This window comes from Cololabis saira, chromosome 15 (assembly GCF_033807715.1).
Source record: "Cololabis saira isolate AMF1-May2022 chromosome 15, fColSai1.1, whole genome shotgun sequence".
Classification (NCBI taxonomy): Eukaryota; Metazoa; Chordata; class Actinopteri; order Beloniformes; family Belonidae; genus Cololabis; species Cololabis saira.
Window position 1 is genome coordinate 21,044,366 of NC_084601.1, and position 19,824 is coordinate 21,064,189.

Below are 19,824 nucleotides of genomic sequence, written 5' to 3' on the forward strand. Positions count from 1 at the left end.
CAGAAATATTACAGCAGCATCATTCTTCATCATGCTGTCCGAGTGCCGGTTCTCATCAATAAAAGTGATAGTCTACTATGCTGCTGCTGCAGTGGACAACATTGTGAGAGAATTAATATAACCACTGCAGCTAGAATCATGAATTCCCAGGGGATTACATCACAGACTGGGTAATATGCCCTGACGTTGTCTGCACTTGTCTGTGCACAGCTGTTCAATTAAATGTAGGTGTATTGAATTTCTCAGCTGATACTGACTCTAAGAAGACAGAGACACAGAAAAAGGGGGTTGGGGTTATGTGATTTTAGGTACATATGTGTACTGGCACTGAGAGCAAGAGGCTACTTGATGGACAATACCCTTGAGGACACTTCCCACACACTGGAGCGTCCAGCTTTTACACAAAGCTGCAGCCACCGCCTTGCAAATGCAGATGCAGGCTGAATATATTTAATAGCTTAGTCCATTCTGGACTTCAACGTCTAAACAGACCCCATTAAAATCTGTCTTTGTTTTTTCTTCAGTAAAGAAAAATACCTCCACGACTTCCAGCAAAGTAAAACCACACTTTGCAGGATTTAAACTACACCTGTAATAGAATATCATTGCCCTTATCTACCGTACATTGATGATTTCACCGAATGACACCACCTCCACCTTTAAAACCAAACTTAAAACGTTTCTGTTTAGTAAAACCTCTAGTTAGTGTTTAGTAAATCTCTAGTTAGTGTTTACTAAAACCTGTAGTTAGTGTAACTCTAGTGTGTTAGGGCCAGTAGTTATAGCTGCAGCTGCAGGACCAGACTAGAGCAGCTTCATCCTAGATATGCTGCTATAGAGCTACACTGCAGGGGGACACCGACATGATCCACTGAGCGGTGCCCATCACCCTTTTTCTCTTCTCCTCTTCCATTTTTTATTAATTATAAGTATCTCATAGCCATAATTTTTGTCAATTTTTCTGGTAGTTTGTTGTGATTGTCTGCCCTTTTTTTTCTCTTCTGTGCAAGTTTGCAGGCCAGAGCTTCAGGAGCTCCCTCCCTGAACTGTGGGTAATTCCCTTTCCAAAAGTCTGCGTAGATGCTGACTTACGGTAAGTGAGTTTGTGAGGGTGGAGGTTGGAATTCAGGGGTTCTTTGGAGTTTATACTGGAATAAACGCTGTTAAAATGTGGCAGAAGTCATATGTTTTTGAGTTCACGCGAGTTCACCCAAACTTTTATGTCCCAGAAAAGCAATCCCTGAAGGACTTTTGAGTAGCAATAGTCATCACAAAGAGGGTAAAGTTGAGAAGAAGCTTAAATAAATAAAATTACATCTTAAACCTGAGTGCCCTTGATATGAGACCGAAGACGCTAGAAATAAAGACAGACAACTTCTCTCAGTTTTTCTTATTGGAGATTCAAAGCAAACTTACACAAGGACTTTCTGTTCAGCAGAGAACCTCCCGGGAAAGATCATAGGAAGACTGTGCACAATAGTTTTCTACTGACAAAAATACAAATATTTAGATATATGGTTACAATAAAATTGGCTAAATTGATGGAAAGGAACCGTGGTTTAGACTTGGCCCTCCCTTAGTTGGAGCCTTGACTGGGACCAATCCCCCCCCACTGGTTCCCAGGTGCAATAAAATTATCAAAGAAACAAGCTGTGACTTGTGAGTTTATACAAACATGATTACATCACACTGAAACATACATTTATGCAGTAACGTACATTTTCTGGTAGCAGGTGAATTAAAAAGCCAAATCTCTTTTCTCTCATCTAAACATCAGTTAAACTCAGCTGTTAACGAGTATTTACAGTTATGAGGAATACACTTTGTTGTCCAGCTGTTGTTGAACGCTCACTCCGGCTGGTCCTCCGGCAGTGTTTCCAGGAACATCTGGATTTCTCTACACCTGTTGTTCCTGCCTCGCTCGCTGATCTTCTTCAGCGCTCGGATGCTGTTCTGCTTGGCGTGGGACTCCAGACGGATCTCTGCTGTCTTCATGTGGTAGGTGATTGACCTGTCCCAGTCTCGCCGCTCGAAGTTTAAGTATTTGGCGTAGCTGTTGTAGACCATCTGCTTGTCTGCAGGTTCCAGGTCCCGCCTCAGCAGCTCCTGGTAAATACGATCTGCCTTCTGTAGGCCCCCGCTTGCTTTTGCATGTATGTTTGCGAGGTCAAGCTTCTTCCTGAGGGCAGAATCGGGGTAAAGAGGAATCATCTCTTCATACAGGCTGATGGCTCGTTCCATCATGCTTCTAGATGGGTTTGGACGGCCGTCCCTGAAGAAAATGATTCTCCATTTGTAGCAGAGTGCGGCGCACCTCTTCAGGTATCGATTATCAGGATGATCCTTTAGGACCTTCTCTGCCAAATTGATGGCTTGGTCGATGTCGTCCAGCTGTCTGTACACCCTGAGCAGGACCTTGATCCCGCTGTAACTGCTGACAGGATTCAGTATAATCTTTTCCTCCAGCTCATGAGCTTCATCCTTGACTTTCTCTCCTTTCTTTGCTTTTATGAGCAGCTCCACGGCAGCGAGGTACGAGTCATCTGGATCCTGCTCTCTGGCCTCTCCCATCTCCTCCCAGATGTCCTGATCCAGGTCTGTGTCACTGTGCTTCTGAGCGCGCACCCTCCCAATCACACGGCTGGTCCGCCAGTGCACCATGTCCGGCTGCATCTCGATTGCCTTCTGGAAGTAATCTGCAGCCAGCTGCTTCTGGTCTTTGTCAAACTTCATCAGGGTCCAGGCCTTCTCTGCGCAGATCTCCGGGTGGAGCTCATCCTGGGATGGAGACGGGTGTTCCCTCAGCAGGGCGTCAACCTTTGACAGGTAATCCTGACTCTGTTTGTCTTCTCCCAGAAGGTGGTGCAGCCAGGCCAGATTCCCGAAATTCACCACCAACCAGGGACCTTCATCCGTGTTCTTCAGCCGTCGGAAGGCTTCAGTGGCCTGGCTGAGGAAACGCCGGGCCTTTTCTTCATCACCAAGCTTATAGCAGATGAAACCCTGCAGGTTGTAAACATGACCCAGCCAGAGATTTCCCTCGTCGGTGCCGATGTCTTCCAGCTCGTCCCTGCTACGGATCAGTCTGGAAGGGCTGGAATCCAGGTCCCAGGTGAAGTGGCACTCCAGGCCCTTCAGTCTGGACTCCAACGTGGACGGGCTCTGAGCAGCACTGAGGGGAAGACATTTAAAAATGTCACACAATCTGATGTAAAACCTCGAACGAAAAATGAAGTAAGGAGCTTCAAAAAGAAGCAAGGTAGGGACTAAGGAAGGATGGAGGAAACAATGAAGCAAGGATGGATGAATGCAAGGGTGGGAGCTGACCAGAGGTGTCAAGTAACAAAGTACAAATACTTTGTTACCTTACTTAAGTAGAAATTTTGGTTATCTATACTTCACTGGAATAATTATTTTTCAGACAACTTTTTACTTTTACTCTTTACATTTTCACACAATTATCTGTACTTTTTACTCCTTACATTTTAAAAACAGCCTCGTTACTCTATTTCATTTCGGCCTTTAAAAAAAAAAACTATCCAGTTAAATTGCTCCATCCGGATAGAGTGAATTTGGTTGTGGTTGTGGCACAGATGTTCTTGTCCAGTTTTGTTCTTACATCCTTTGCCCTCAGATTCCTGCAACTAAACTTGGATGTACATTCCAATAAAGGTTAGGATAAATTATAACATGCCTCTGAAGTTTGACTTTTTGCACCATTACAATACTTATAGGCAACTAGTCATCATATCTCCTGCTCTCTGAAACACATGTTAATGCTCAATAGTACACATATATGGTTCTTTAATATATTTGCATTATACTAAGATGCATTCATTTTCAATGGCTTTTGTCCTTAATGGCTTTTTTCCCCCTTACATTACTTTTACTTTTATACTTTAAGTAGTTTTGAAACCAGTACCTTTATACTTTTACTCGAGTAAAAAACTTGAGATGATACTTCAACTTCTACAGGAGTATTTTTAAACTCTAGTATCTATACTTCTACCTGAGTAATGAATGTGAATACTTTTGACACCTCTGGAGCTGACCAGAGCACCACCAGTGCTGTTTACAGATGTACAATGGCAACTGCATGTTTGTAGGGGAGGGTTTCCTGTCGTCATGACAACAGATGGCAGCATCCAGGATCTACACTGTTCATGCACCACAGGGGAGGATTACATTCATTTACTTTGATTAGTTTCATCTGGAAAGACAGGAGTTCAGATCTAACTTCTGATCCCTGTGGAACTGATACTCAGCAGCCATTTGCCACATTCAAGAACAGCTTAAAGAAATGGCTATTAAGTAAACAGGACTGTAACCATGACCCTCGGTAAAGATGAATTTGTCACCTTGTCACTTTACTGCATAATAACATCATAGTGTTAATAATGCACTTTGGGCGATGTGTAATCTACAAACTCTTGCACTTTAGCACTTTAACTTTACGGTCACTTAATTATTGGTCTATCAAGTGTAACATGTTTTATTGTTTAATGATTTTTATCTAGCTCAGTCGTATCTTTTAATGTTGTGTTTTTGTTGGTATGAATGTCATATCGTCTCCTTTGTCTGCTGGTGTCCGATTCTGTGTCTGGCATTAATTTGCCGCAGGGACAAATGGTGGAAATTAGCCTCTGGCTACAACCATGCATATTTACACTTGTGTCTATGAATATGTACCGTCCCTGTTCAACAAATAAAGTAAATTGAAATTGAAATTGGCTCATCTGGGTTTAAGGGGCGGGTCCTATCGATGGATGAGTTGGTCGGCTCTTATTCTTCACTGTCCGCTCAGATATAATCCTGCTTTAATAAAATACTGTGTTTTACATGTGTTGTAGTTGAATAAAACTTTTTTTTTCATGGTGTTTTAATAGGCCTCGGCGGTTTTTACACGTGCTCATTAAACGCTGCAAATAAGGATCTTTCAGTGACGCAAATAATTTGTTACCTGACAGGTAGCACAGGTTTACACGGCAATGTTATTTTTGCTGTTCACAAATGCTTTTTTCATCATCATTTGGTATTTTAAACTCTGTTTCCTTACATAATATTGGGTTTTGTTACCCTTTTAGCTGGCCATAGGCCTACTCCACCTCTGGATCCAGTGGCGTCAATTCAGTGGAAGCTAAGGTATGGCAAGGTTACGAGTCACAGAACTTAACTAGAGTATCAATCAACACGTCCAGCAAATACTCATCACAGAAGTCTGCTATGTAGCTTATCCGTGTGGTTAAGAAAATTGGAACTTTTTCAAATGCAGTCTCGCTCACTGCAAAAACTCAAAATCTTGCCAGGAATATTTGTCTTATTTCTAGTTAAAATGTCTAATTTTTAGTCAAAAAATCTCATTACACTTAAAACAAGAGTCATTACCAGAAAAATAACTTGTTATTTGACCATGTTCACTTGTTTCAAGTAAATTTTCACTTGAAATAAGTAGAAAAATCTGCCAGTGGAACAAGATTTATCTTCTCATTACAAGCAAAACAATCTTTTTCCACTGGCAGATTTTTCTACTTATTTTAAGTGAAAATCTACTTGAAACAGGTGAAAATGGTTGTTTTTGTGTCTTGTCTTAAATGTAATGAGATTTTTTTTTACTTTTGAGTTTTTGCAGTGTATAATAACTAGTGAAATCGATCATGTTGTTCTGATTTGCATTTGTAGTTATTCTATATGTATTAAGTAATAGAATAATCAATACAAAGAGACACAGAGTAATTACATAAATGTATTTGAAAAAACAAACATTTACATTTAACCCATGAAGCCAAGGTGTGGCGGCTGCCATACCTTGCCATACCCAATTGACGCCCCTGTCTGGATCCATCTGGACAGGTAAAAGTGGTAAACGTGTGGATGCTCACCTGTCCCGCCTGTAAACAGGCAGCAAAACTGATCCAGTAACGTCTAATGATCAAATCAAGATATAAAGAATTTAAAACCAGTATTTAACTGGAAAAAAATGTTTTGAAACAAGAGGGCGAATTTAAGGGGAATTTAAAAATATCGGATTATTTTTAAGATAATGGCTGAGACAAGAAGGAGATCAGGAGGGAGGGAATAGGGACAGAAGAAGGGAGGAGACAAGAAATGAGCAAGAAGGAAATAGGAGCATATGAACAATGAAAATATAAAGCACACACGATTAAATATATAATAAAAGAGAAGAGGAACAAGAAGATGAGAAAAGGGTTCAGAGCGGAGAAAATCCGGATACTCGCCTCATGATGTGAATGTTTTCAGCAAATCAGAAGTCTCCTGTAAGGTTTGATTGGTCGTTTCTTTCCTCTGGATCACAGATGGAGACTCTCCTCTCCGTGGGCTCGTACACGCTTTTAAAGGCGAGCACCGAGCTGAGTCACGTCAGACCAACTTAACTTTCACTTCCCAGAAATGAAAACTTAAATCCAGATCAACAACTCAGAGTTAAGTTTCACGATAACCAGGCACGCCCAAGCCAGGGACCATAATCATCATCATTAATGATGATGATTATGGTCCACCATCATTGATTAACTGAATAATTTGATTTGACAAATCTGTACAAATCTGATTAGTATATTTCCGTCATGATTACTTTGTATAAAGATCTGTATGTTAGTTTGCTCTTTTATTTGGTTTGTTCGTTTGCATCATTGTCTGCCTCAATCTTGCTGCTTGGTGGAAGTCTCAGCAGTTTTTCCAAGGACTGAAAGTATATTGGTCTCCGAGATGCGTCTGTTTTTATCTCCGCTAGATTACAGTAAAACGGTAAAACACAGTTCATTATTTATTACGCAAAGGCTTGGTCGTGTCCGGTTAACGTGAAACCTAACTCTGAGTTGTTGAGCAGGATTTAAGTTTTCATTTGGGAAATGGAAAAGTGTGAAATGGAAGTGAAATTTAAATTGGTCTGACGTGACGTTGCTCGGCTCGGTGCCGCGCCTTTAAAAGCGTGTACGAGCCCACGGAGAGGAGAGTCTCTATCTGTGATCCAGAGGAAAGAAACGACCAATCAAACCTTACAGGAGACTTCTGATTTGCTGAAAACATTCAGATCATAAAAGCGAGCAAGGGCGGATCTGTTGCCACCCTATTTTAATGATACCATGCTCAAAAGCTCTCTATTGCATTGAAATAAGGCATTACATTATAATTTTTTAACTATAAAATATCATTGTTGCCCTTTAAAATAATGGTCAAAGGCAGACTACCGGTAGCAACTGTGCGCTGAGGACATCGCGCATTAGTCGATGTAACTCATCCAGAAATGATCAAAATCACCCGCGACATCGCAAGATCGAGAACGGGAACTGCACGAAAAGAAAGCCGACTCAAGCGGGAGTTCGCGAGTTCGAGCCCAGAGATTATGGAGGATTTTTTGTGCCAAAATTAAATAAATAAATACATCATTCATTAATTAAAATGGGAATTAAATATATCATTAATTAATTAAATGTGTCATTAATTAATTAAAATTATAATGAAATATGTCATTAATTAATTAAAATACAATTCATTTTAAGTAAAAAATATATATTTATTATTTCAGCATTTAATTAATTAATGACACATTTAATTAATGATTTCGTGTTGCGTGTGAATTCTGAAATGTAAAACTGCATTTAATTAATTAATGACACATTTAATTAATGATTTTGTGTTGCTGAATCATGAAATGTAAATGTAAAACTGTCAGTTTCCCTCGTCAAACTCAGTGGGCGGAGCTAACGCAAATCTAGTGGAATCCACTGCTTTGGTCTGAAACTGGAGGTAGAAGAGGAGCCTTTCTAAACATGACAGCTGTGAGTTGCGTGTTGTAGAGAGTTGCGTGATGCAGCAGCAGGTATCTGCTGTGACGGAGCCGCTGGAGCCGGAGGAGGAGTTCTGCTCAGAGCTTCTTCAATTAAACTCGCTGCTTCTCTCAGCAGCTCTGGGCAGGATTTTGACATTTTGTACACCTTGCTGTTTCAACATTTGTGGTTAGAGGACCGAGGTTTCAGTGGTTGCGATAACATTTTGGAGTAGAGTAAACATTTTGGAATAGAGTAAAAATTTTGGAGTAGAGTTAAAAATTTTGGAGTAGAGTATCCAAACCAACGCAGAGGTGAATAGCGCCACCTAGTGTATCGTAATATGTTCACAACATGGATGTATGGTTCACAAGCCCTGCAACAATCCATTATGTGGATTCGATTAGCCTTGACTTGATGTGCAGGGCAACCAATGAGGTGTTTGGAATCCGCCCACTGAGTTTGACGAGTGAAACTGACAGTTTTACATTTACATTTCATGATTCAGCAACACAAAATCATTAATTAAATGTGTCATTAATTAATTAAATGCAGTTTTTAAATGCATTTTAATTAATTAATGACATATTTCATTCTAATTTTCATTAATTAATGACATTTAATTAATTAATGATATATTTCATTCCCATTTTAATTAATTAATGATGTATTTATTTATTTAATTTTGGCACAAAAAATCCTTCATAAGAGTTACCCATAACGAGAACGTTTATTTAAGAGTAAAACAAATGAGATGGTAGAAATAAAAGGTTCATTCTACACATTTTCTTCCCTAAACTATGTCCAATATGGGATTTATACCTTGTATAAATTCTAAAGGATCTTACTATTTGAGTTTATAACAATGGAATAAGAGGAAGAAAGTCATAAAATCACTTATAAACATACAATTTTATTGAAATGATAATAACAACAATAGATAATAATAATAATAATAATAATAATAATAATAATAATAATAATAATAATAATAATACTGTTATTTAGCAGTGTGAGTACAGTGTGTGAGTATTTATAAATACGGGATAAATGATTAGTGAATGGGGGTAGGATTAAATACGTTTACACTTCTTCCTACTCCTTTTTGCACATGTAAATCAAGATATCAAGTGTTAAAGTATGAAATTCTTTGTTTTGTTGTTTTGTTTTCTTATCTTCTCTTGAATTGTTGTTTTTTTACATGTACAAAATAAATCAAATCTAATCTAATGATGAATGGATGAATGGAAGATCTAATGACTCCAATTTAATATTATTATTGAAAAGTCTCTCATGCTGAGGCCATGTTCAGAACTGACATACTGCATAGGCTACTGTACATACACTGTAGTATACAGTATGAAATGTATACAGGTCTGATGGCCGTGACTGTAGTGCCCCCTCCAGACAGACCTACACAGTCCTCAACAAGGTGACAGCGTTGTCCTATTTGAGTTTTTTAGTTGGCAGGTACTTCCTGAAGCCAAATACTGTCTTTTTTATTCTTAACCTTTAAATATTTACATTTTTAACTTCCATTCTATATCTTTTAGTGGTGCCTGTTCCGCCTTTCAGAAATAGAAATAAGGGACGCCCAAATGTCAGCAGCGCAGGCGCCAAAAAAAGGGACGTCCCCAAAACTTCTAAGCTGCATAGAAATGTATTTATTTTATATGAAAAAACAAAATGCTTTGATTTAAAGTTTAAAGTGCTCTCAAGCATTGAACTTCCATGACTGTACAGACAGCCAACCATACTAGCAGCTGAACTAGCCTCCTATGCTACATACTGTATGTCCCCATCAGCCAAGATGTAGAATATAGCTACAGGTGAAAGTCGGGAAATTAGAATATGGTGTAAAAGTTAATTTATTTCAATAATTCAACTTAAAAGGTGAAAGTAATATATTACATAGTCTCATTACATGCAAAGCAAGATATTTTAAGCTTTTGATGATTTGAATTGTTTATTGATTTCATAAAATATTCAAATTTTTTGAGATTTTTTATTTGGGGTTTTCATAAACTGTGAGCCATAATCATCAAAATTATAAAAACTAAAAGCTTGAAATATCTCACTTTGCATGTAGTGGGAAATAATATATTTGTTTCGCCTTTAGTTGAATTTACTGAAACGAATAAAGTTTTGCAATAAATTCAAATTTTTCGACCTTCACCTGTATATTAAGACAAAGGCAAAGGCAATTTATTTACACTGCAATAACTCAAAATCTTACCAGGAATATTTGTCTTATTTCTAGTTAAAATGTCTCATTTTTAGTTAAAACATCTCATTACACTTAAAACAAGAGTCATTAACAGAAAAATAACTTATTTGACAATTTTCACCTGTTTCAAGTAAATTTTCACTTGAAATAAATAGAAAAATCTGCCAGTGGGACAAGATTTATCTTCTCATTACAAGCAAAAAACATCTTGTTCCACTGGCAGATTTTTCTACTTATTTCAAGTGAAAATCTACTTGAAACAGGTGAAAAGTGTTGTTGTTTTTTTTCCAGTGATGAGTGACAGACGTGCATGAAACACGGAATAAACGGCGTTCCGTATTGGTTCAATACGGAACGCAACTTTTAATTCCCAATTAAGGCTGATTTATGGTTCCGCGTTACACCAACGCAGAGCCTACGGCGTTGAGTACGCGGCGACGCGGACCGTACGCCGTAACCTACGCCGTAGGCTCTGCATCGATTTAACGCAGAACCATAATTCCGGCTTTACGTAACAATTCCGTGTTCCAGGGGACGGGTGTCTCTCCTGCCCGCAGAGCTGAATGACAGCATGACCCCGCAGTCCTCTGCGCGCTAGTCCGCGGTGAGTGTTTCCCCCGGGGGGTTTGGCTTGGACCGCCTCGGTCTATAAAATGGTGAGAATGTCCTGGTTTGTTTGCGTGGAGCAGCCTCGTCCTGACAGGAGAGCCGCTAGCCGGTAGCCGGCGAGCTAATGCCGCGTTCCATTTGCCCTCGGAAGTGGGGATTTCCTAGTTCCCAGTGGATTTTTCAACTGGAACGCCCCTCGAAGTGGGATTTCCCACTGGGAAAGTGGGAGAGTCTTCACCACCCCCGAGTTCACATTCCAAGATGGCTGCCCCGGTTGTAAACAGTAGAAGAGAGCTCTGTAAAAATCCGTAGCACTTCATTCTAGTTTTGGTCACACTAAATCAGTCGTATACAAGTATTGTTCGGCATATATATGCTGCTATAGTGTAATTTACATTTTTCATGTGGTATATGCGAACTACAAACTTGTTTACCTACTTTGTAACTGGAACGCTGATAACTCGGCTGTGACGTCATTCTCAGTTCCGAGTTCCGACTTCCGAGGTAAATGGAACGCAGCATAAGCTTCACAACGCGAGGCGACAAACCTCCGCCCGCAGCCACCGAGACGCGTATATACGTCCTTAAATAGTGGTGATTCGAAACATGGCTCTTGTCGGACCTTGACCACAAAGTGTAAAGCCTGAATTATTGGTTCCGCGTTAAATCGACGCAGAGCTACGCCGTAGGGTTACGGCGTAGGGTACGCGGCGACGCGCACCGTACGGTGCCTGTCGCCGCGTACCCTACGCCGTAAGCTCTGCGTTGGTGTAACGCGGAACCATACATCAGCCTTAAGTTTTTACTGAAGTAGTTAGCCGGGACAAGGTGGTGCTAAGGACGCCGGACTTCATACTACCATTTCCGGTGTCCTTCAAAATAAAAGCGCGGCGTCCCCGAAACATGAGGTGTTTTGCGAAAAGAGGGCATTTGTGGCTTGAAATTTGGCTTCTCGAATTTTTTTACTATGAGTTCTGTAAATTATAGTTTACAGATGTTTTTTTCTTATTTAAATCGGGGACACTTATGAATCAGGTGGTTCTATCAGCTGATATGAGTTGTAGTCGTACAGCATGTGCTCGATTTAGATTTAGAATAAATAAATAAATAAAATAAAATAATGTTACCATGTCCGAAAAGGAGTAGAAAGAAGCATGTGCTTATTTAATCCTACCCTTCTCAGTAATTAACAATCCTCAGTTGATTTCAATATCCTGTCTTAACACATAGTCACAAACTACTGCATATATTGTGTGGTGATTTTTCTTTCTCTTTTTCAACAATCATTTTAACATAATTTGTTACAGTGAGATTGTCAATATTCATACTATCATATTTATTTTAAGATTTTACCCAACATTTAAAGGGGACCTATTATGAAAAACACGTTTTCTCTTGCTTTAACATATATAAAGTGGTCTCCCCTCAGCCTGCCAACTCAGAGAACGAGGAAAGCAACCAAATTCTGCAGTGTCTGTACAGCCGCCCGGATGAGCCATCCAGTGTGATGTGGCTTCTACGAGCCGTTCATATTCTGCCGTTCATATTCTGCTCCCTTTCGTTACGTAACGACGGGCGCGATTTACATAGGTTGGCCTCCGATGCGTGAAACCACGTCCACAACTAACTCCGCCGGCCAGAGCTTCCGCCATTTTTTCGTAGCGGTGTATCGCGTCATTCAGGCAGCCAATCAGCACAGAGCCTCATTATCATAGCCCCGCCCACTCAGAATCCCGCATAGATAATGAGGTTAGAGACTGGGAATGAATGAATGAATGAATGAATGAATGAATGAATACTTTATTACAGACTCAAAAGGTTCCATATAAAATGCATAAAAATTACAGGTCACACATTAAAATACATGCAAACATCTGTTCCAATGTTTCCATAGTCCAAATGTGTACCTTGTATCATTCCGTTTGATGTTAGTGAGTGCAGTTATTAGACAATTTTCTGACTCATGGAGTCGACACATACATTTAAACATAAAATTCCTCAGCAGAGCATGGAAGGTGGGGACATAACAATTAACAAATAAAGTGCTTGCACTTGTCCATCTTGGAAGCTTAAGGAGGATCCTGAACGCATCATTATATCCCAGACAGCAAAATGTATTTGGCCCAGATTTGGGCCAGGTCTTGGTTAGCATTTGGCCCAGGTCCGCTAAACGGGTTTGGGCCGGTCTCTTTTTTTCCAACGGCCCAATACCAGAACAGGTCAGGATTACGGATCAGGAACCGATCTGGGCCAGAGCTGGCCCAATACAGTTATTAAGGCCACTATGTGTGGTGCGGATCTGGCCCAGATCTGTTCCTGATCCGTAATCCTGACCTGTTCTGGTATTGCTAACCAAGACCTGGCCCAAATCTGGGCCAAATACATTTTGCTGTCTGGGATATAATGATGCGTTCAGGATCCTCCTTAAGCTTCCAAGATGGACAAGTGCAAGCACTTTATTTGTTAATTGTTATGTCCCCACCTTCCATGCTCTGCTGAGGAATTTTATGTTTAAATGTATGTGTCCAGGACTGTCTAGGTAGGAGCACTGGGTGATGAAATGGGTAAAAAATCAGGGATAAAAAAAAAAAAAAAAAAAAAAATGTATGTGTCGACTCCATGAGTTGCTACCTTCAACTTCATTTGAAGTTGCAGACAGATACAGGAAAGAAGATAAAGACATGGCTCAGAGGCTGAATTTATAATTTATTCAGCAAAAAGAATCAAAAGCTTGTTTTTAAGACATTCAAGGCCTGTTTCAAATAGGTATTAGATGCCATAATAGGTCCCCTTTAAAAAAAAATGGGATGCCACCAAGTATTTTATTTTGAATGCCGCACTGTTATCTTCCGGTGTCTATTCTCGGAGCGCCTAACAAACAGCGAGCAACTCCTGATGTTGCCCGTGTTCGTGGGTCCCGGTCAGAGTTGAGTCCCCGGGCGTGGACGCGCGGCTGCACGGCGCCAGCCCCGGGAGCGTGTGTGTGTCGGGTGTGTGTTTAATCCCCCCACACTGCGGTGAGTGTCGTGTCCGCCTCCGTGCAGGTCCAGCAGCGCTGCAGTGCGCGGAGCCATGCGGCAGTGGTGCGTCCCCGCCGCGACCCCGCGGGCGGCCCCGACCCCCGAGCGGCCGTGCGTGTCGCCGCCTCCGCCAGGTAAGAAAGACCCTCCAGCACTACAGACACTACAGACACTACAGACTAACCACTACACCTCCTGAACCACGACACCCGTCCCTTCAAATACGGAATTGTTCCGTAATTGGGAATTAAAAGTTGCGTTCCGTATTGAATGCAATACAGACACATATTATGCTCTTATTTATTGATGTCATAACATACAGGTGAAAGTCGGAAAATTTGAATATATTTCAAAACTTCATTCGTAGTAAATTCAACTAAAGGTGAAACAAAGATATTATTTCCCACTACATTTAAAGTGAGATATGTCAAGCCTTTATTTTTTATAATGTTGATGTTTATGGCTCACAGTTTATGTAACCCCTCCCAAAAAAAAATCTAAAAAAATTTGAATATTTTATGAAATCAATAAACAATTCAATCATCAAAATTATAACAAATAAAGGCTTAATATATCTTGCTTTGCATGCAATGAGACTAGGTAATATTTTAGTTTCACCTTTTAAGTTGAATTATTGAAATACATTTACTTTTAAACCATATTCAAATTTTCCGACCTTCACCTGTAGCTATATTTATATACATAGCATTTCAATTGCTATATGGTTGGCTGTCTGTTATGGAGGATTTTTTGTGCCAACATTAAATAAATAAATACATCATTAATTAATTAAAATGGGAATGAAATATATAATTAATTAATTAAATGTGTCATTAATTAATTACAATTAGAATGAAATATGTTTAGAAAGGCTTCTACCTCCAGTTTCAGACCAAAGCAGTGAATTCCACTAGATTTGCGTTAGCTCCGCCCACTGAGTTTGACGAGTGAAACTGACAGTTTTACGTTTACATTTCATGATTCAGCAACACGAAATCATTAATTAAATGTGTCATTAATTAATTAAATGCAGTTTTACATTTCATGATTCACACGCAACACAAAATCATTAATTAAATGTGTCATTAATTAATTAAATGCTGAATTTTAATTAATTAATGACATTTAATTAATTAATGATATATTTCATTCCCATTTTAATTAATTAATGCTGTATTTATTTATTTAATTTTGGCACAAAAAATCCTCCATAGTCTGTACAGTCATGCAAGTTCAATGTTATTAAGGCACTTTAAACTTTAAACTGCTGAAATTGGGGCATCCCTTATTTCTGTTTCTGAAAGGTGGCAACCCTAGATGAACGTGGCCGACTGAAATCACTGCGATGTTCCTTGTCGACATTCAAAACTAGTCTGTTTAATCCACAATGGGACGCTTGTGACGTCACTGAACCGGAAGTGTTCACGTCTTTTATGTAAATTACATTTGTTAACATCAGGTATACGAAGTTGTCATATGCAAATACAGTCATGTAGAACAGTCAGTCATTCCTATTTTTAACTTTTTTTTGCTATTTGTGTGTGTTTATAAAAAAAAAAACCTATCATGATAAAAATAACCTCATCACAATAAGTCTTACAATGACGAAAATTACGGAAGAGTATAAAGGCCAGGCAGGAGAAAAATAAAAACAATATTTTAGAGGAGGAAGATTTTTTTTTTATTACCGTATGTACTTCGAGAAAAAAGTCGAAATTTCGACTTTATTCTTGAAATTGTATTTCAACATTAATCTCGACATTTTGACTTTTTTCTTGAAATTGTATTTCAATCTCGAAAATACAGCGTTGGACAACAACTTTTTCTTTTTTTCTTTACATTTTTACACTAGAACTTTTTTTCCCACGTTTCCTCACTTATTTAATGTCTCAGCTTTCGAGGTCCCACTGGGTTGAAGTCTGGACTCCAGTAGCTCAAATCTCGGATCTTTCTGCCACTTGGATGTAGCTTTACTTGTATGCTTTGGCTCATTGTCCCGTTGCATTGCTCAGTTTCAGCCAACGTTTAACTGTCGGACAGACGGCCTACGTTTGCCCCTATAGAGTACTCTGGTTTATAAAAACATGCCAGGACTCAAATACTTGGATGTATATATTATACCAGTGTTTACTTCACGGTTGACTTAGTGGGCAGGTCCTATGGCTGCGAAGCAACACCAATCCTGACCCTGGTCCAATGCTTGAGAGCTGTCTTGTAATGCTGTGTTTGGGTTTCGTCTAACATGCTGCTGGGCATTAAGGTCAAACACCTCCACATTGATCACGTATGTCTACAGGACATTGTTCTTCGAGTCTTGTGGCTTGTTCAGATGTAGTTTTCCAAACCCCGGTTGTGTTTCTGTGCTCTTGTTCCACAGAAGAAATGTATCCTGGACGTCTTTCTAAACAAACTGTCAGGTTCAGTGAGATCTTTACAGTCTGAGCTGGAGCTTTTGTTTTTTTTCTTTGGTGGTGGTGGCGGGGGGCTGTATTTCTGAGAGCATTGCATGGTCTGACCTTGGCGTAAATTACTCGTTTACTTTCTTAGAATAGAACCATCAACGGCACACAGTCACGTAACCAACCAGTGAAAGTAAACGGGGCTCCCTGTGCGGGCTGAGTGCTCTCTACCAGCTTTATTTTCAGCCTGTTAGCCACTTAAAATTGAAGGTAATTAAAGGGTATTGCTTTTGGATTAAGTTAATTTACTGAAACATTTTGATTGTTGTTTCTCTACGATATAATCTTGTCTCATAGGCTGTACACATTGACATTTCTGTAGATATTCGGTAGTTGGAGGGAAAAGTATTGCTTCTGGTGATTGTGTCCTTTTATTATTTGTTTTTTGATAGGGAAAAAAGCCAAGGCTGTCCATATTTTGCATGTGCTGACATGTGCCAATTCATCACTAACTGATCAAATGGGCGCATGTCTAGCGACATGTCATCTAAGGATAGAGTGTACCCTCAGTGCTGAGCGTACGTTAACTCCCCTCTGGACAAATGAATCAAGGTTAGCCCCACGTGTCAGTGCCAAGTGTTTGAAAGGTTGCCAGATCTTTGAATGACCCACAGGTTCTTCAAAGGAGAATGCAGTCTGTTTGTTGTCTGCAAGTGCAATTTCATAAACTCAGAAGGATTCTGTATTGTAATAGTTGCTAAAATGATCCTGTGCGTTAAGCATCTTCTGCAAAAGTGCATTTATTTAATGTTACATTAACAATGAAAATGATAATCCTTTAATCATGTTACGTACTAGGGCAATGTGCAATGCAACACGCACTTTGTATGTCACACAACTTGGAAACTCTCAATACCATAATATTACCATCGCTGGTATTTCATTATTGTAATATGCATTTTTTGCTCAAGTCACTTTAGATACAATCCATACTGCTTTTAAATGCTGCTGAATCTATTTTGCTACTATGTATGTTTTATGTTTGTTCCCTTGTTTGATTGTATTGTTTGACTGAATTGTTTTTATGTTTTCTGTGGGGACTGCGGGTGGAAACTAGCATTTCTGCTAAAATCCGGTGTATTTACACTGCTTAATGTAGTGTTCATTAATATGCATTGTCCCGTCTAAATAAACTTTGATTTGATTCGATTTATCAATGCGTCTACTAGTTCTGAGGAACTCTGTAAGATGTTGTCTAAATTTAAGCTGATAGAGAGTTAAATATAGCAAGTACATATGTTTGTGGTGCGGTTTATCGGGTGAGAACTCAGCTGTGCAGCCTTTGTGTTTCCGTCTTCTTGCTTGTCACAAATTCACTAAGATGAAGAGCAACCCCCACATCATATTTGCAGATCCAAGAATGGAGTGCTGTGAGATGGAGCCGCGCTACACCATCGAACAGATCGACCTCCTGCAGCGCCTTCGCCTCTCCGGCATGACTAAACCGCAGATCCTCCACGCTCTGGAGTCCCTGGAGAGGCTGGACCCGGACCACCGCTCCTCTCATTGTGACTCCCGCCTGGCCCTGTCCGGCAACGCCCCCGCCATCGCTGCTCCGGCACCATCCTCGTCTTCCTCCTCCTCCTCGCTCTCGCTGGCCTCTGCCACCACGCAGACCTCCGGCCTGGACGGCGCTGCGCTCTCCCCCAGCAACAGCTACGAGGCCTCGCCTCCGCCGCTCTACTCCGCCGGCGTGGCCGCGCAGCGCTCCTTCAGCTACGACATGATGGGAGAGGAGGAGTGGGACCTGGAGGAAAAGGTGGAGGAGTACATGAGGTGAGAGCAGGAGAGGGAGGAGGGCGCTGCAGAGTGTTATCAGGGAGCTGCAGCGTTAGTTCTGTGTGCGGATGAAATGGAAAGAAAAGCGAGACTATTATAACATCGGATAATGACAGCTAACGTCCCCAGAGTTGCAGGCTTATTCTCCAGAATTATTGTGGAGTTAATTCAGGTCAGCTGTTCAGGGATGAATGAAAAAAGAGAGGCATCAGCGAATAAGGTTAATCAGAGCAAACAATGGTGTTTCTAACTGTCTGATGCTTCGTATGGCTTGATGGGTTCTTCACTGTTTCTACAGGAGAGACAGCAACCTGGTGAAAGAAGAGATCAAAAGTTTCCTCAACAGTCGCAGGATCTCGCAAGCAATTGTGGGGCAAGTCACAGGTACTCACTGCTTTCACTGTGATTTTTCAGATGTTTCATTTAAACCCCCCCCTCCGTTCCCTGAGTCCTGTTTGTTGCCACTCCAATGGCGCTTTTCCACTAGCACCTACTCAGCCCGACTCGACTCGCCTCGGTTTGGTTCTTTTCGACTAGGGGTCTAACGTGCCGAGTAGATACTTTTTCTGTAACTATTCTGCTGAGGTTCTAAGCTGCTTAGTCGGGCTGCATCTGACGTCATCACACTACAGGCCACCGATTGGTCGGGGGGTTGGAGTCAGACGTCTGAGTCAGGATGTGACATCAGAGAAAGAGAGACTCTGCGGCTTCTTGTTCATTTTATAACAGGCAATGGCAGCGTAAAAGTCTGTTTGGTGATCCAACTCTGAGGTGCAGATGTTCATAAACCTGGTGGCTGAGGAGAGAATTAAAAAGGGATCTAGACGGATGATAAGGAACGACCAGTTCTACCAGGAGCTCTGTCACTTCATAGCTGCTCGCGGCTACCAACAGACTTTTCAGCAGCGCTGAGACAAACTAAAAAAAAAAAGCGTTGCCGCTTGAAGCTTCTCTCACTCTCATTTTTTAACTTGATATCAAACACTTTATGTCAATCACAGACCCAGCAGCACATTTATCATCTCCTCCAGGTTCTACATCTTTAGTGTTGTTGTGTTCTTCGTTTAGATACAAAATCAAATATGTCACAGCAGCTTCACTCCAACCCTCCTACTTCTGCTCCAGGTGCTGAATTGTTACGGAAAAGAAACTTGGCCAAGTTGAGTCGAGTAGGTACTAGTAGAAAAGCGCCACAAGTATCTCCAGTTGAAACTTTCTGAACTTTTCATTTAGTATAAGACCCCTTTGTTTTGTTGTGTAAATGAAGAAGGAATGGATTAACAAGTGTTATAGAAATTAAGAGAATTAAAGTGATAACCCGGGAAGTGTCAGAGATATCCGCCAGATGGAATGTCCATCGATCAGAAAGATGGGTTGTGGCGGCTGTAGCCTGGAGTACAGGTGAACTCCATGGACACCATAGAAGAAAACCTAATGCCATGAAAGCTTATTATCTGGGGTGCAGAGGTGCCCCCTCACAGCAGCAAGCGTAGGAACACCCTGTCCACTGACCAGCAGGGTAGGCCCTATTCTCCCATTTCTGCTCGTCTGAGGGAAATGTTTTTTTTCAATTGAATTTTATTTATATAGCGTCTATTACAACAGAAGTTGCCTCTAGGAAGCCAGGATGCAGCTCCTGAAGCTCTGGCCTGCAAACATGCACAGAAGAGAAAAAGAGTGGGCAGACACGAACTATGGACAACAATGATGGCTATGAGATACTTTGAATAACATAATAACCACTTTATTTGTCAGTATACATGGAAACACACTGAAATGTGTCCTCTGCTTTTAACCCATCACTAGTTAGACTAGTAGCAGTAGCTGCCGTTTTATTCTGGCACTCGGGGACCAATAAGGGTGAAGGGCCTTGCTCAGGGACCCAAGGTGGTATATTTTGGTTGCCATCTTCGGGGCTTGAACCTGGGTCCTCAAACCCAAGC

At 40.6% G+C, this 19,824-nt stretch overlaps 2 protein-coding genes across 7 annotated transcripts in view; one reads left to right on the forward strand and one right to left on the reverse strand.

Moving 5' to 3' along the window:
* Nucleotides 1-1,375: 1,375 nt before the first annotated feature.
* LOC133460492 (interferon-induced protein with tetratricopeptide repeats 1-like) lies at nt 1,376-6,341 on the reverse strand. The gene is made up of 2 exons (XM_061741071.1): nt 6,237-6,341; nt 1,376-3,172 (listed from the first exon to the last, which is right to left on the reverse strand). Exons 1-2 carry the CDS (start codon nt 6,239-6,241, stop codon nt 1,849-1,851), a joined length of 1,329 nt encoding a protein of 442 aa, XP_061597055.1. The 5' UTR covers nt 6,242-6,341; the 3' UTR covers nt 1,376-1,848.
* A 4,196-nt stretch (nt 6,342-10,537) lies between these two features.
* zgc:91944 (uncharacterized protein LOC436941 homolog) overlaps nt 10,538-19,824 on the forward strand; it is a 32,572-nt gene continuing 23,285 nt past the window's right edge. For 2 of the 6 annotated variants that reach the window (XM_061741066.1, XM_061741068.1), the window contains exons 1-3: nt 13,434-13,777; nt 17,455-17,878; nt 18,180-18,265. In XM_061741066.1, the coding sequence (XP_061597050.1) occupies nt 13,696-13,777; nt 17,455-17,878; nt 18,180-18,265 (592 nt within the window). In that variant the 5' untranslated portion in view covers nt 13,434-13,695. Of the gene's footprint in view, nt 10,619-13,430; nt 13,778-17,454; nt 17,879-18,179; nt 18,266-19,824 lie in introns of those variants that run through there. The other 4 variants (XM_061741065.1, XM_061741067.1, XM_061741070.1 and 1 more) reach the window with 4 other exon arrangements.